The following is an 18,126-nucleotide window of genomic DNA, read 5'->3' as shown; positions in this document are numbered from 1 at the left end:
ACTCTAGTCACAGTAGATAAATTGTCTTGCATATACAATTATGGATTATAACAGTATTTCACATAGATCTTTTTTTTTTTTTTTTAAAGATTTTATTCATTCATTTGACAGAGACAGAGACAGCGAGAGCAGGAACACAAGCAGGGGGAGTGGGAGAGGGAGAAGCAGGCTTCCTGCTGAGCCGGGAGCCCGATGTGGGACTCGATCCCAGGACCCTGGGATCATGACCTGAGCCGAAGGCAGTCGCTTAACCAACTGAGCCACCCAGGCGCCCCTCACATAGATCTTCTAAAGTGTCTTAATGTTTGGAAGTTATTTTTTTAAATGGCAAAACCTTAAAACCAATATATCAATAGTTTAAAAAGTAACAGCATTGTGAAATTACCTGGAATACTCTATTTAGGATATAGAGGTAAATCCTGATATTATTGGAAGTACAACTCTGGCAGATATTGATAGATACGCTTCTTTTTTAGGTATTGCTTAATACCTTGGTGTTGTTTGTAAGTACATTGTTTGGATCTCTGATCATGCTTTCCGGTTAGAGCATTGTTATAAATGATTGCTCTATTTCTGAATCATAGATCTGCTTGAGAATCTAAAGAAAGTTTTGGACCATCTCTTCAGATAAATGGACCATCCAACTAATTTTTCATACCTTGGGGTTCACAGACCATCTGAAAGCTATCTCTGAATCCCAGGTTTTAGAATCTCCACCAGAAGAAAAGTTCCAGAGTATATGGGTATAATTAATTTCAGTGTGATACGTAATCATCCAAAAACAACTACCTAATGAGCATCTGTTTGCTTGTACAGTACCTATAGCAGCTACCACATGGGATCCAAAAAGTATTTTTAAAATATCCCATATTACAAAAGGCTTACAATCTACTTTAAGAAGTAAGCTGTATTTATGAAATGAAATGATTATTAGAAGTGTCAGAATGAGAATAGGGTAATTCCTACTTTTAGATCAAAACATTACAACTTTTGTTAATTGCCTCAAGAACACATTTTGGTAACCAATATACCACTGCCTCTTTTGGACATGGGAGTATGAGATGGGAAATAGAATTCTTTATAAGTAAATATCACAAAACTAACAAAGTGAGATAGGAATATTAGAGACTATCTGGATCCATTCACAAGCAAATTCAGACTTTATACTGGACCATGGGGATATTTCAGTGAAGACATAGATACCCTCCCTACCCTCATGAAGTTTACAGTTTTAAGAGGATTAATTGTTAATGAATAAAATGAAAAATAGCTCATTCTGGGCTGGGGTGTACAAAAACAGTTTTACAATGTCTGTTGAATAGCGTATACTTACTATGCTAAAAAATTTTTGACCTTGAACAAGTATCCTAACCATTTTGAACCTCAGGAGGCTCATCTGTAAAGTAGGAATAATAATGAATAATGTAATAACATACTGGGTTCAGAGCCTGGCAGTTGGTAGCTACTGCTATTATTATTGGTTTGAGTTGCACTAATGAATGACTAGATTAGGATATTCAAAAGAAGCGGGATATTAAAGGATGGAGCACAATAGTAAGAAAGCAAGATGGACTTTCCTTTATGTTCAAGATAGTAGGGAGACTTAGCAGTCTCATAAAAAATTTGTATTGGGAGATAATATGTATAATTGCAAGCAGTGTATAAATTTAATGTATAAACCTTTTTTAAGGGGGAAGAGGCAGAGGGAGAGGGAGAGAGAGAATCTTAAGCAGGCTCCACACCCAGCATGGAGCCCTCCACAGGCTCGATCTCATGACTCTAAGGTCATGACCTGAGCCGAAATCAAGAGTCTAACGCTTAACCAGCTGAGTCACCCAGATGCCATTAATGTATAAACCTTTAAAAGAAATTGTTACTGTTTTACTATTTTCTTGATTAGCCTGAAGTAGGATTTGTTTTGTTTTATTTTGTTTTTTAGGCTTTTTTTTGGGGGGGGGTTAATATGACAGTAGCTTTTATATGGGGAAATCTTTTTATAATATAAAAACTTTGCTTACCAATTTTTACTCTTTACCTTTTCAGAGATTGGAAATGCTTATGCTGTTTTAAGCAATCCAGAAAAACGAAAACAATATGACCTCACAGGCAATGAAGAACAAGCATGTAATCACCAAAACAATGGTAGATTTAATTTCCATAGAGGTTGTGAAGCTGATATAACTCCAGAAGACTTATTTAATATATTCTTTGGTGGTGGATTTCCTTCAGGTATTTTAATGTTAGTTGTAAATATTATATTTTATGAAGCTAGAGATTCTCACCTCCAGTTAGGCTATTTAGAGATTTATCTACTCCACTACATTTCTTACAGTATTATGATCCTCGATGATTTTTCATGAAGGTGTAAGAAAGTGTTAGACTTATTACCTTTACTGTAAGTTTGCCTTTTTTCTAGAACATGTTTATTTTTTTAAAAAAAGAAATGAGTACGGATATTCTCTATTTTATATAAAGCTGAAGAAAGGATGTATAAGTAGGAAATCCAGTAGCAATGTCTTAGTTAAGTACTATTACAATCACAGGAGGTATCCCATACCCTAGAAGACAATTTGACATTGGTTCTCTGAAGATCTGTGTAGTTATTTCATTCATAACATTATAATTGCTAATTTGGATGTATACGGAGGTACTTTCCATTGAAATATTAAAATGTCTGATTCATAGGTTATATATAAAGTAAATGGGTTTTTAAAATTATATTAAGACAGAAATAATTAGTTGAACTAGGCTATCAAAGTAAAATACTGTGGAGGTACTACTAAATGAACTGATTTTATAGTACCAGCATAAGTTGTATTGAACTCTACTTATATTTACTATGAGTTCTGTGAAAATTAATTTTCTTTAAGAATAGCTCCTATAAGATAGTTGAAATTATCGCTCCAGTCATGTTTACAACATTTATTTAAATGCTAAGTTAAACATTCGATTCAAAATTAAGAGAATCTTTATGAATGTGGCAATATGCTTTGGCCTGATGGCCCTATCAGAATATTATTGAGAAAGATTATGGTCATTGATAGGACGTTTTGTAAAGCATCCTTGAAGGAAAGAGAATGTGTAAATACAAATTAATGACTGAAAATATAGCATATATTTTGACATACTAAGATATATAGTTACTTCTCACAGAAAAATTATTCAGACTAGTAGTTTTGATGGAAAATATGCTAGGAACAATCATAAATCTTTCAGGTAGTAGTGAATTTTGAGTTACAGTTCTTTTGCTTATTATAACATAATTTACTTTGTGTCAATATTTCTAATTGCTCACCTTATTTGAAAACAACCTAAAAGTCTATCAGCAGCAGAATGTTTGTATAAATTGTCCATCTCTACCATAGTATATTATACGAGTATTTTATACTCATTTTTTTTAAAAAAATGAGTTAGAGCACTGTCTTGATTTCTAGAGGTATTTGTGATTCATTGATAAATGAGGAAAGCAGAGTTTCAGAGTGATGACCCAAGATTTGTAAAAACAACCAACCACAACTAAAGTCCTTTATGGATGCAATATTAGGTAGGAACTCTTATTCAAGTTTTCGTAAAGAAAGAACTTCTATTTTTTAATTTTTTAATTTTTTTTTTAAGATTTTATTTATTTATTTACTTACTTACTTACTTAACTTACTTATTTGTCAGAGAGAGAGAGAGCACACACAAGCAGGGGGAGCAGCAGGCAGAGGGAGAAGCACTCCCCGCTGAGCAAGGAGCCTGATGTGGGAATCCATCCCCTGGGATCATGACCTGAGCCAGAGGCAAACCCTTAACTGACTGAGCCACCCAGGCGTCCCAGAACTTCTACTTTTTAAAAATTTTTATTGAAATCCTAGTTTGTTAACATACAGTGCAATAATGGTTTTAGGAGTAGAAGTCAGTGATTCATCACTTACACACAACACCCAGTGCTCATCACAAGTGCCCTCCTTAATACCCATCACCCACTCACCTCCCTCCATCAACCCTCAGTTTGTTCTGTGTCATTAAGAATGTCTTGTAGTTTGTTTCCCTCTCTCCTTCCCCCACTTCCCATATGTTCCTCTATTTTGTTTCTTAAATTCCACATATGAGAACTTCTACTTTAAAGGAAGCAAAGTCTGGGAAGAATCATTTCTGTTTCCATCCACCCTTTACTCACAGGAGGAAAGAGCAATAAGCATTCACTATTCTAATTCACAAAACATGCATTATTTTAGTAGTTTAAAAAAATTAATAAAAATGTAAAAGAAGGGATACCTGGGTGGCTCAGTTGGTTAAGCATCTGCCTTCGACTCAGGTCATGATCCCAGGGTTCTGGGATTGAGCTGCACTGAGCTCCCTGCTCAGCGGGGAGTCTTGTTTCTCCCTTTGCCCCTTCCCCTGCTTGTGTTCTCTCTCTTGCTCACTCTCTCTCAAATAAATACATAAAATCTTTAAAAAAAAGTAAAAGAAAATATGATTTTTCTGATCATAGTTGCTCTCCTTAATTTAACCTTGCTTTTAATTTTTTAGGTAGTGTACATTCATTTTCAAATGGACGAGCTGGTTATAGCCATCAACATCAGCATCGACATAGTGGACATGAAAGAGAAGAAGAAAGAGGAGATGTATGTTTATGATATGATTAGAAACCTCAAAATGGCAAATTTCAGCTTAGGAAAAGCAATTAGAGTTGTCTGAAAATAGGGCAAGTTGTTTTAAAAGGAAATAATGAGTGTTCTCATACTAGATGTATTCAATAGAGACTAGACAGTTTTTAGGGATATTAAGGGAGCAGGGGTAGAAGTCAAGGTGGAGGGTGGTGGGCAAAATGATACCTCTGAGTTTGGTGTTCTATGATTCTGATGAAGATACCCCTGCAGTATGCATGCTTTGAAGTTCTCATTGTTGGTCCGAAAACATTTAGAACTAATACTGAAGAACTTAAGTTGGAAGTTACTTTCCTTGTTCTAATGCAGTTATACCCAATTGCATATAGCACTTAAATGACATGGAGTAGAAAGAAGGTAAATGGAAAGAACACTGGACCAAAAAATGGAAGGCCTGAGTCCCAGCTCTGCCACTTATCTGCTCCCGCGTATCATCCTCAAAGTCAAGGGAAAGATAGTTTTGCAAGAGAGACGGAGAACTTCCTCATCTGTAACATGAGATCAGTTTATATCAGTGTTTTCCAAATCAGGATCTCTACATAAAGCACCTGGAAAGTGGTAATTTTAAGAATCACTCCAGGAAGTTGATAATATCGATCAGGCAGATTTGAAAGCACTGAACCAAATGATCTCAAATGTCCTTTCTGTCTCTAAAAATATATGACAACTGTTGAATTATTAACAACTACAATTATATTACAATTTATTATTTTTTGATGATTTTTTGTAGGGAGGTTTTTCTGTGTTTATCCAGCTGATGCCCATTATTATATTGATCCTCGTGTCATTATTAAGCCAATTGATGGTCTCTAATCCTCCTTATTCCCTATATCCCAGATCGTAAGTAGCTAAGTGAAGTTTAAAAAAAAACTGTTGTTTCTTATCTAGCTTCCTTTAAAGGGCCATGTGCTCTCTTCAACTTTTAAGTAATCTTCTGTAAGTGTATCAGATTTTTAAATTTCTAATTTAAAAAATAATTACTCAAGTGATAAATTTGTATTATCTTGTTAGTTACATTTCTGTCCATTGTGGATAAAGACAGAAGTACTATTTTTGAACCTGATAGCAATTTAATGTGATAGGTAATCACAATACCTATCAAATCAAAGGCAAAAAATAGTTTAAAAGACAAAAATACTTCAAAGACAAAAGTAGAATTATAATTGATGTTATATAGATTTATATCATTGAGGAGTAAATGACTTCATTCTTTTCTTTGTAAAATATTGGTTAAAGAAAAGCAAATATTACTTTTTTGTTATATGAAGTATTTTTCCACAATATATTTATATATAAGAAGAGATCAGAACAAAAGAAAATTTAACACAATATGCATTCTAGAAAACTTTAGTGAATACAGTGAACATAAAGGAAACTTGGTAAAATCATATTGCCAGTGATTTTACAGTATTAAAAACAGATTGGTCTAAAAATAAGAAATAACTTTTTATTTCTAAATAAGATTTTTATTAAATAAAAATTGAAAGGACTTCTAAGAACATACTATATTAAAATATGATTACTTTTTATGACATGGATGGTGGTTTTAGGCAATTTGAAATAATGTAAATAAATGATTATCAATATTAACTTTTTAATTATTTTTAATTTAGCTAGCTTGGTTTGTAGTAGCAGGATCAAAATGTACAATTTTAATTAAAAAATTATGATCAAGCATTTCTTTTACAGTGGATCAGGGCAAACTATTAAAATGCAAACAGAAAACTTGGGTGTCGTTTATTATGTCAACAAGGACTTTAAAAATGAATATAAAGGAATGTTATTACAAAAAGTGGAAAAGAGCGTGGAAGAAGATTATGTGACTAATATTCGAAATAATTGCTGGAAAGAAAGACAACAAAGTAAGTTTATGAAATGTTTAATATTTAAAAACTTATTCAGTCTTCAGAGTCTTCAGAATTGATTATTTGTAGATTTCTCTATTCAAGAAATGTTCTAGAATTGCCTGGCACATAATTGGAGCTCAATACTTAAGACAGTATGTTTTATGTGGCCTTAAAACAGTATTCAGCACATAGCAAACACTTAGTCATTGGTATTTGTGGTGTTATCAATAAATATTTGGTTGAATAAGTGAATAATACCAAATTCCATTTTATTTAAGATGTTGTCAATTGTAACATGCATCATTATTTTATGTACCACTAAGAAAAAAAATTCTGGCCCATTAGCTATGTCATCAATTTTAATATGCATCCTGTTTCAGAGTGAAGTTTGAAACTCTTCATTAATTTAGCTTAAACATTTAACACTTAATGTATAATGAGTTCTGTCGACATTCCATTTTCCTTTATTCTGTACATAACTGGGAACACTTAGTGAATTTGTTTAGCCTTTTCCAGCCTCAACTTCTGTAACTTAAGAAGCGGTTCCACCTATAAAAGCTTGACCATAAGAATCTACAGGGATGCTGCATGTGAAGCTAGTGTTGTTATAGTTATTGTTTTTCTGACTGTTACAAATAATAATGTAGACAATCTAGTGTAGACTTTGGAATTAAACTAATGTTGAATCCTAGCTCTGAAATTTTTAGCTGAGTGATTAGGGCCAAATATTGTAATCTGCGTTTACTCCCTCAGGTATAAAATGGATGATGATGATGAGTGGGAGGAGGAGATAACTGTCATTTATATAATACCTCTTATTTCAGTCACTGTCCCAAGCACTTTACATATATTAACTCATTTAATCTCCACAACAACACTGTGAAGTTATACCCATTTTATATACAAGGAAACTGAGGCAAAGAGAATTTAGTAACTTGCCCAGGGCCATAGCGGTCGTCCACGATTCAAACAGTCCATTTGTCTCCAGAATCCAGGCACTGTGCTCCACAGTCTTCTCAATAATACCCAACTTTGCGAGTTTGTTGTGAAAACTAAATCAGACAATAAAGTGTTTCACAGGTAGTAAAATGCCCAGAAAATGGTAGCCGTTATCATCATCTCTCATCCACTAGGGAAAATCTGATAAAACATAATTTTTGTATACTTCCAAGAAAGTTCTTATCTCTGGCCTCAGTTTCTTCATCTATATTCTATATGGTGGCGGTTAGAAGAGATACAACCTCCTTGGTGTCTCAGTCTCTGAGTCTGTGAAATCAGTCTGTTCTCAGTATGGAGAAGGTTACATTAGACTAGTGGTTTTCAACTGGGAATGATTTGCCTCTGCTTCACATTACATCTGGTAATGTGGAAGGTAAAGGGATTGAGGCCAGGGTGCTGCTAAACATCCCACAATGCACAGGATAGCTCCCACAACAAGATTTGTCTGGCCCCAAATGCCGACATTGCTGAGGCTGAGAAACTGCGTTAGCAGAAGGTCTTAAGGGCAGTGAATACCAAATTTTACTTATTTCATTTCATTTCACTTTTTGATGTCTAGTGCCTTATACAATCCTTGGCCTATCATAGGCATATGGTAAACTTTCGATGGATATATGAATAATTGGGTGAAGGATTAATGAATTTATAAGAATGAATGTATGAAAGACCTGCATATTTTGTGTTAAAAGAATGACTAACACATTAGATATATCACCTTTCAAATACAAATTCTAATCTTCAGCCAAATAGGGGTGAGTTTTGGATTATGCATACTTAAATTCTATTACCTTAAATAATTGGGAAATTGTATAATAGAAAGAAGGAAGGAAAAGATATTCATATTTATGGAAGATAGTATGTTATGGCTAAAGTACAGGCTCTGAGGCTGCCTTGCAAGATAAGACCCTGGCTCGATCAACATGTTACCTAGGCCAAGTTAGTTAACACAAGCATAATATCTTGCATCAGTAAGTGTTCAATATTATGACTTACTATAATTATTTTTTTTCTATTCATACTATAAGCCAAGTGTTTTTGCTTGGTATACTTTAACCTTTTAATCATCTGGCAAGATTGGTGTTAATATTTCACAGACTTTTAGCCTGTGTTCTGTTTACCATACCAAGTTGTCTACAGCTATATTTACACAGTTATATGTGTGTCTTTTAAAGTTACTATATGCTGACTAACATAACATAATAAAATTAAAAAAAAAAAAAGAAAGTTACTATCAGAAGTTTTAACTAAATCTGAATTTAATAAGTCATTATTTATAAAACAATGTGCTCATGTTCAACAATGTCAGTGGAACAAGACAAAACTCTTAAAGACTAAAAAGAAATGACAACTGAGTACAATGTATGATCCTGAATTGGATCCTGGATGGGGAGGGGAGGAAATGGCTATAAAGGACATCACGGGGGCCGCTGGCGAAATGTGAATATGAATTATATATTAGATAATAGGATTATAGTATTGTTAAATTTCTGAATTTGAAAGTTGTATTGTGGTTATGTAAGACAATGCCCTTGTTCTTATGAGAAACATGGTGAAGTAATTAGGAATGAAAGGTCATGATGTCTGCACCTTATTCTCAAAAGGTTTTGCAAAATAATAATAACCACCACAACAATAACAGTTTTTGTTCTAGAGACAGCTAAAGCAAATTTGACAAAATGTGAAGAATTGATCAATCACGGTGTAAAAAGTTTTAGAGTGTTCATTGTAGCACTCCTAACTTTGTGTAGGTTTGGAAAATTTTTTTTAAGATTTTATTTATTTATTTGAGAGCAAGAGAGATGGAACACAAATGGAGGGAGGGGCTGAGGGACAAGCTGACTCCCTGCTGAGCACAGTGCTCCTCCCAGGCCCCATCCCACGACCCTGGGATCATGACATGAGCTGAAGTGAGACACTTAACCAACTGAGCCACCCAGGCGCCCCTTGAAATTTTCAAAATAAAACATAACAAATTCATCTAGAGGTTAGGGGGTTTATTATTTATTTATTTTTTAAGATTTTATTTATTTATTTGAGAGAGAGACAGAGATAGCGGCAGAGAGCACAAGCGGGGAGGAGAGGGAGAAGCAGGCTCCCCGCTCAGTAGGGAGCCCAATGCTGAACAGGGAGCCCAATCTCAGGACCCTGGGATCATGAACTGAGCCAAAGGCAGACGCTTAACCAACCCAACTGAGCCACCCAGGTGTCCCTAGAGGTTTGGGGTTTTAAATGAAGATGGAAGTGAGAGGAGCTCAGTATAACATTAATTAATCCACTGATTGAATGTTTTACTTGTTGATTAGAATAACTCCTCTTGTTTTATAAAATAATGTCATCAAAAAGGTTGTTGGCCAATGGATTTTTTTTTTAACCAGGGTTTTTCTGTTTTGCAGGCATTTCTAACACTCCCATGTCTAGATTGATACAATAGGTTTTTATAAACTACAAGCAGTAATTTGAAGTAATGGAAAGAATATTAGGCTAAGAGTTGGAAGTTTGGCTTAGAATCTAGATTGTCATTGACAAGCTCTGTGAACTTGGGTTTGTTTATCTACCTCATCTGGGAAGACATATCTGTAAAAGGATTTTACAAGCGCCTCATTTGTAAATAAAGGGGATGGAGCAGTTTTGATTGAGTTGTTAAATTCTAGCTGGATTGACTGAATAAAAGGTCATTTCTGAAGATCTTTAAAAAGAGGATATACTTTTGCTGTGAGTATGTTTTGAATGTGGTCCTGACTGGATATCCTTTACTTGGGCCATTGTTTTTCAGAAAGTAACTTGACTTTTATCTGGGTCTTGTTACATCTTTTCTAAGTGCCCCCACCCTTTGGAAGTGTTAATAAACAGTGAAATGACTGAGAGTAACAGGAAGATAACAAGGAACAGTTACCTAAAGATTCATAGTCCATTTATTTTTCTTTAGTAGTGCTACCCACATACTGAAGGAAGTCTCAGAAGTACTTATTTGCTAAATAACACTACTATGATTCTATAGCAAGCTTTCTTCCCTTTTGTGTTCCTTCAGTAAAATTTTCTTTTTTAATTTAAGCAAACTCGGGACAAGATTTCAAATTTTTCTACTCCAGTCTTGGCGTAATTAATTAATCTGAAACCTTAACAAGAGGTCACAGATAAAACAACCACTAGCAGGATTGAATAGCATATAATTTATCTTTAGTATGAAAGGACAAGATGATGCTTTAGAGCAGTAGTTTTTAAACCATTGGGGACGGGAGTGAGGGAAAGGGATAGGATTTTATTTTCATTTGTTTCCCAGAATAGCTCTGTGTTTGTTTTACATGCTAGGCTTCCAAAGGCTTTTAGGAGTAAGACTTGGATTTCTTTCTTTTTTAAAAAAAGGTCAGTTAATAGAAATAATATTGAAGGGCTTCTATTGAATATCATTTCAGCTTAAATAACTAGGTGACCTAAATTATTATCTACTTAGCAAAATATTTTTGTTTGTTAACAGAAACAGATATGCAGTATGCAGCGAAAGTATACCGTGATGATCGGCTCCGAAGAAAGGCAGACGCCTTGAGCATGGACAACTGTAAAGAATTGGAGAGGCTGACCAGTATTTATAAAGGAGGATGAACTGGGATTGTATTTATACCTTTTAGTGTACTCTTTATTTTTTCTGTAAGTAAGTTTAGTTTCATCATGAGAGCTAAAGAAAAAGATTGGATGTTAAAAACTAAACTGAATAGTTGGTCCCTGAAATCTTGGACTGTTTATGACCTAACTGGCTCCTTTAAATAGTAGGGAACTGAAAACTAAAATTAATATTTTACTTATGCTTCTGGCAATTATTTTCACTTTAAAAGCTTATATTATTCCTAACTAAAAATGTCTTGAGAAAGGATTATCACACCTGTAGCAGTTTCCAGTTTTAGTGATTCTCCATGTTTCCTTTGGTCATGTAAATATTTATGGAATGATCATTTTGTGTATATATGGGTTACTGCATTTTTATTTAAATTCTTTTAGCATTTAACTCCATGAGACACTTTAGTTTAAACTGATAGAGTACATGTTCTGTGACAAAATTACGTTTTTCCTGTCAGATGTCGAATGTGGAGTTTAAGCAATGAAACTTTTTCAAAAAGAAAAGAAAAAACAAAAAGCTGTTTAACTGTGTAAATCTTGTAGCATTATCAGCTTAGAGGGAATTGATATTTTTAATATTGCCATTATATTCCAGAATATATATTGAGATAAATGAACTGGTGTAGAGTATCATTTTGCTATTTAGTTTTATGAATTGCTAAGCCATGCATAGAAATGAAATGCTATACTGATAGATTTTAAAGAAAATATGAGGAAATGGCTATGTAGATATTAAACAAAAAGGGTCTTCATTTGCAATTCCAGTTATGTCATTTGCAATTCCAGTAATTCAAAGGCCCCCACATGTTTATATATCTGTCTTTGAAGGCTGCTAACATTTATGAAGAAGAGGACCCACCTGTTTTGCCCCCCATGGAAATTTTAGTTTCTTCTTAGTGATCATTTGAGCAGGATCCAAAGTAAATGGGTTCTTCTACAAATGAGTAATAAGAGAAAAATACTACAAAAATGAAGCTTTGTGCCTTTTAACCTGATTGCCAACTCTTAAACGTATAAGTAGATTACAGCACACTTACTTGATCAGGGCATGATCTATTTGGCCACATGCAACAGTGAGCAGCAGGTAGAATAGTGATTTTTAGCAAGTTATCCTTACAAAATTCTGAGCTAAAAACTATTCACCATTGAGTAATTCAATTATCTTATAGGAATAAGCTCTCTGTAATTCAATCCATAATATAAATTAGAAAAACAAGCTGGAAATTGAAGTTTTTGGTGTCTGTATATTGAGTGTGAAAACTATTTGATTTCTAGTCTTCTATGTTTAACAGTTGTAATATCTTAATGATTTTGCTTCATACTCAGTTAATGGAACACGAATGCATCTTTGGTAGTTTTGTGTGTGTGAGAGAGAGCATGCTAGTTCTATTGACAGTGTTCTTTTGTTTAAGGATTTTTTTTTTCTGCTTGTGGTTGATTTTATAGCATCTGTTGAATAAAACTGCTAAAATGACCAATCTTTTTAAAATGTTCTCTTGTATCCCCTTTTCCAGGTGAATCAGTAGAAATATCCGAATGAATTAGTGAGTTAAACTAAACAACATACTGCCCTAGGAAAACTGGACATCTTCACCAGTTTTCTTTTAGAAATGCAACTTTTAAATTAAACAAAATAGCAGTGCTTAAAAGAAAATACAAATTTAAATATATTCTTGAGCCTGCAGAATGAATTTTTAGAAAATAAGGTCATAGCATTCTAATTAACTTTGAAAGTTCATATACATCCGAAAACTTATAAAACTTAAAATGAAAAAATTTCATCCATTTATTTTTCCAGTTTTAATGGGAAATTTACACTATTGTGATTGAGCGAATGTGAATTGAACTCTTGTTGAGTGATTCTTTTTCTCTTAATCTTGGCTTTATGGGGATAGATGAAGTTACCAAGTTAAGTGAAGTTATATATTATGAAGTCGTATATGGCTTTTGGACAGTATTATATTTCAGTTGCATTGCTGCATTCCATCACATTTCATAAAACATTCGGGGGAAATGTGTTCAATAAAATAAAATTTTCAAACAACTGTGCGAAATAACTGATGGAGTGCCTGATAATTTAAGCCACATATAAAGTATGCAAGAAAAGATTAAGTCCTTAATGTCATCTATATTTTGGTATAAAGGCCCAATCAAGTGTCTTAGAATTTTGGGTTAGTTCTACAAAGTAAGAAGATTTGAACTATCTTGAGATGTAAGATTTTCATGTTTGCTACTCTTACAATAAAAATCCCAATATTTTGCCATCTTATTTTTACTACACAAACTTTGCAATTTCATTTGATAACTTGTACTGTTCATTTTAACCATTGCCTGAAAGCTTTGAATCTTTGAATACTGCTTTACTAGCTTTTCTAACTGGTATTTTAGAAGTTTGGCAGCAACTATATTTATTAATGCTTTACATTTTTATCTCTTTTTACACATACATATAAACGTTGTCCTTGTGAGGATTTGGGGGAAAGTAAATAGTACCTTTTCTCCTCCTTTTTTGATTCCTTAGTTCCGAAGTAGACTGGTGCTAGTCGCTTATAAGCTTCAGAATTTATTTTGACCAAATCTGAGAATTTCATTCTCAATGAGAAAATTCAAGTTTTAATCCATCTAATAAATAAAAACAATATATTTTGGGAACAGATTGCATTTGAATGCTTAAATAAGAATTTGTTTCATAATCACTACAGTTTTTTTTATAATTTACAGAGGTTTGGTAGAGAAGAGTAAATCCTTAAGGCATAAATATGCCAGTGCATTAAGCGACTCTGCTTTCGTGTCAGCTCAGGTGTTCACAGGAACAGTAATGTGGAGTTCCAGCCCTTAACTGTGATTGCACTTTTATGCTTTAGTTTTCTTCCTGTTAAATCTTCAGTTCCACTAGTATGTAAAATAGTGTATAGTGAGAGAAATGATTACCCTCTTCAATTTTTCTTTGTTGATCTGTAATAGTTTTAAATGCAGCTGTTATTTAATAACTGTGACATATTATTAATAATGAATTCCCATATATTTCCTTAAAAAAAATAAATCTCCGACCTGTGTTAAGGCAGTGAAATATTTTTTGATGTTGACCTGAGAACCAAATGAGCCATCTTTCCAGTTAAGTAAGTGTTATGTCAAAGGACCATATGGTTCAAAAGGAGAATTTGTGCATTTATTCAGCTTCCCCACATGAAGCATAGGTTCATATTACCAACTGTCTTCATCCTGAGTGAAGCAGACTGAAAGGGCATTCATAATCCTTTTTCTTATCTGAACACTTTCTGAAAAGGAACACTAAATCTGAATTTTAATCTTTACTAAATAGCTAAAAAACCATGTCCATTGGCCACATTGGACTATTGCCTAGTTAAAATCAATAAAATTCTCTATAAATAATGAAAAAGGAAAGAGTAGTACAACAATAACTCACAAAACTTTTTAAATCTTTTAAAATTCTAATTTGTAATTATAAAGAAAAAGTGAGTAGAATGAGGATCTTCAAGGAATTCTTGCACGTCCCCTTAATAATCTGACAGGCAACACAGTCCTGGAATTCAGGCTTCCTTTTTGGTTTCCATTACTGTTAAATAAACACTTTCATGTAAATGGAAACATTTTCCCTCAAAACATTAATTCAAAACATACTCCTTATATTAAGGATTATATAACCACATTTTTTGTAAGTTCCCTGTGTGTAACTTTTTCCTGTTGGTACGTGATTCATTCTCATTTAATTTATCTGCTGGTTTTGGGGCCAATGGACTTGTGAATATTCTGTGGCTGTGTCCATGTATAGGTGTACATATATATATTTTTCCAGCTAATACCTCAAATGTGTGATTGTTCAATATATACCACACTATGTTTGCACAGAGCAGGGCTTCCATTAGCAGTGGATATTCTTATTTCTAACTTTGAAAATCATTCCACAGAATTTCATTGGTGTGAATTTTTTCCATGGATCCTTTTCAATTTTTAAAACAGATTCCTATTAGAAGGCCCACACTTCAAATAGAATTGTATCTTTCTGTCTCTAGCAATGGAACTATGTAGGGGTAAGAAGTGTTTCTCAAAAGTGTCTAGTTGAGTAAGTTCTTATGAACTGTTGGGGTTACTGGTTGCTGAGCTATCTCGTAACTGCCCAGCGATGACACCCGGCATGAATTTGAGCAATTCTTACTCACTTTGGCGCAGGAGTCGGGACATTCCAGTCTGATTCTACTTTGCCATTTAAGAGTACCACTAAAATAATAGAAGTTTTCCGATGACACTGGAGTATTTTAAGCATCAGTTTCAAAATGAATTGTTTTTGAGTTGGCTGACTATACCAATGAGAAGAAAGAAACTCACACATAAATGATATTTTATAATTATATTAAGAAATGCTTCTTACCTATTTTTGTTTTGTTTTCATTTTTTGGATGGCTACATAAGACCTTCTTCCATTAAGGTTTAAATCATGTGTTTTTTAAAAGCTGCAGGTAATTTTCAAGGTGTGATGGAATTTTAATGGAAGCCTTGTGTAAGTTTAAATGAAGTGAAACTGGTAAAGGAGATCTTACTTTATTTGTCTATAGTGCATTCAAGATTATACAATTAGATTTAAAAACGTCTGATTTGTAAAATACTTAATGTGATATCAGACTTATAAAATAAAATTTTCTGTGAGAATTCTGTTAAAGAAAATGCATTTGATTTTTAATGAATGTTCTGCTGAATGATTTGTGATGAATTTTTGTCTTTCAGTCTCTGCAATTTATCTCAATATATGAATAAAAAGAAGGTCTGTTCTCACTGTAAAGGATGTGGTGGTTTATTTTTAACATTTTATTTAATTTGACAGAGAGAGACACAGAAAGAGAGGGAATACAAGCAGGGGGAGTAGGAGAGGGAGAAGCAGGCTCCCTGCTGAGCAGGGCTCCATCCCAGGACCCTGGGATCATTACCTGAGCCGAAGGCAGACGCCCAATGACTGAGCCACCCAGGCGCCCCTAAAGGATGTGTTTTTACCATGTTTTATATTCTTAATATGCACTTTCTTTCATTCATTCAACCATTCAACAAATGTATGAATGCCTGCTTTATCCCAGGCAATGAGCTGAGTGCTGGGAATTAATCACTGAACAAGACAGAAATCCTTATGGAGTTTACATCTAGCCAGAAAATAAATGTAAAGTAAATAATTAATTATAATTGTGGTGAATGCTACAAAGAAAATTACAAGGTACAATGAGAGCACATATCTAGAAGACTTAACCTGCTATAGGAGGATCAGGGAAAGTTTCTCTGAGAAAGTGAGCTTAAGTTGAAACTCAAAAGACAAGATAAGTAGGAGTGAGGTGAATGCTAGAGATATATTTCAGGCAAAGTGTGCTAAGTTGATAAAGCCATAGAAACTTTGTGGAAGTGAAAACAAACTTGCATGAGAACAAACTCGTATGATTATAGCGTAGGAAAGGCAGGATAAGTTAGAGAATTAAAATAAGATAGGGGCCAAGTTCCATAAGACCATATATAAATTATGATGATGATAATTGGACTTTATCTACGCCAGTAGAAAACCTTTGAGATTTTTGAGGAGGGAGTTACATAATGAGATTTGAGTTTTTAAAGTATCATTTCAGTTATTGTGCAGAGAAGACTGGAGGGCAAACATGAATATAGGAAGGATAGGAAGTTATTGGCAAAGGAGAGATGATCATGGCTTGGACTAGAGTAGGAATACAGATAAATGAATGATTTTGAGAGATATTCAGGAAGTAGAGTCAAGAGAATTATTTGATTGATTGGATTTGGGATAAACAGAGGCAGCAATTAAAAACTTTTCCAAAAATTTGGTTGTGAAAGGGAGTAGAGAAGGATGTTAGCTGAAAGAGGATGTGGTTTCTAAAGAAGGCTTTTATTTTTTCAATTATTAATTACGTGAGATCGTATTTATTGCATGAGACATCTGTTTTATTCTGTTTTTCACTCTGATGTAAAGGGGCAGGTAGAAAGTGAAAGAGTAAAGACAGAGAAAAAGAGGGATAATAGCAGTAAGTGCCTGATACGTCTAGGAGGATATTATGTCATTGGACAGATGGAAGAATTACTTTAGCTAAACGACCACCAGCATTCTTTCAGAAAGGAATGCATGGAGGATGGGTGCAAAGGCAGGTAGATTTGTAGTGTTGGTGGTAAGATGTCATGGCTTTCATTGGCTTGATGAATAGGCAGTTTATCTGTGTAAAATGGGGGAGGGGAAAAGAAAAAGAAACAGGCTTAGAAAGAGGAGAGTTTGAAGGAATTTTTTTTTTTCCACTGAGTCAGCTGACGAGTGAAAAAGTAGGATTTTTACAAGTCCCAGATTGTGGCAGAGTTTACAATCTGTTTAGTTGTGTGTGTTTTCTCCAGCCTAACCCATCAGCCTAGGCATAGGCAGTGGAATACAACTGATTGAACTCATCCAAAGTTGGAGTTCTGTCAGGCAGGAAAGAAGGTAGGGGAGTTTAAGTTGCTGACATGTGAGTGATTCATTGATCATCTATTGTATGCAAGCCAGAGACCAGAGGAATTAGTCATTTCTCAGGTCACTGCCTAAATCCAGGATGTGATGACAATGAGTGGTAGTATAAAAGAGAAAGTTATTGCATATGACCTTATAATTGTATTCTCAATGGGCCAAATCCCAAACCATAGCCAGAATCAATATTAGCAAGACATTTTCCAACTTGGCCAATCTAAGTGATAAAATTTTCATATTTGTATGTTGGAAAATCAGCAAGACTCTCCTCCCCATGAGTTTGGATACCAATTAGAATTTTCACACAAACAGTGGAGCCAACCTAAATTGAGATGATTGGTAGTTTTTTATGGAAAAGAAGAATAAAAAAATTGAGACATCTCTGGCATATACAAAAGCTAAGAGAAACTTAAGCTAAAAATAAGCAGAAACAAAGGCTTTTGATACAACCAATAAAGTTAGAACTTTAACAACATGTACATGTTTTAACTGTCTCATGTATTATGTATACTAGTAT

At 33.9% G+C, this 18,126-nt stretch overlaps 1 protein-coding gene across 1 annotated transcript in view; it reads left to right on the top strand.

Moving 5' to 3' along the window:
- Nucleotides 1–15,015, top strand: part of DNAJB14 (DnaJ heat shock protein family (Hsp40) member B14) — a 50,081-nt gene extending 35,066 nt beyond the window's left edge. Inside the window, exons 4-8 of the mRNA XM_045880690.3 lie at nt 2,044–2,229; nt 4,516–4,610; nt 5,383–5,492; nt 6,342–6,514; nt 10,974–15,015. Of these exons, the coding sequence (XP_045736646.1) occupies nt 2,044–2,229; nt 4,516–4,610; nt 5,383–5,492; nt 6,342–6,514; nt 10,974–11,098 (689 nt within the window). The 3' untranslated portion in view covers nt 11,099–15,015. The remainder of the gene's footprint in view (nt 1–2,043; nt 2,230–4,515; nt 4,611–5,382; nt 5,493–6,341; nt 6,515–10,973) is intronic.
- Nucleotides 15,016–18,126: the final 3,111 nt, after the last annotated feature.

This window comes from Mirounga angustirostris, unplaced genomic scaffold, assembly GCF_029215605.1.
Source record: "Mirounga angustirostris isolate CCGP_5_RB_7025 unplaced genomic scaffold, mMirAng1.0.hap1 SCAF_2, whole genome shotgun sequence".
In the NCBI taxonomy this organism is placed as follows: Eukaryota; Metazoa; Chordata; class Mammalia; order Carnivora; family Phocidae; genus Mirounga; species Mirounga angustirostris.
This window is presented reverse-complemented; position numbering and strand designations above follow the sequence as displayed.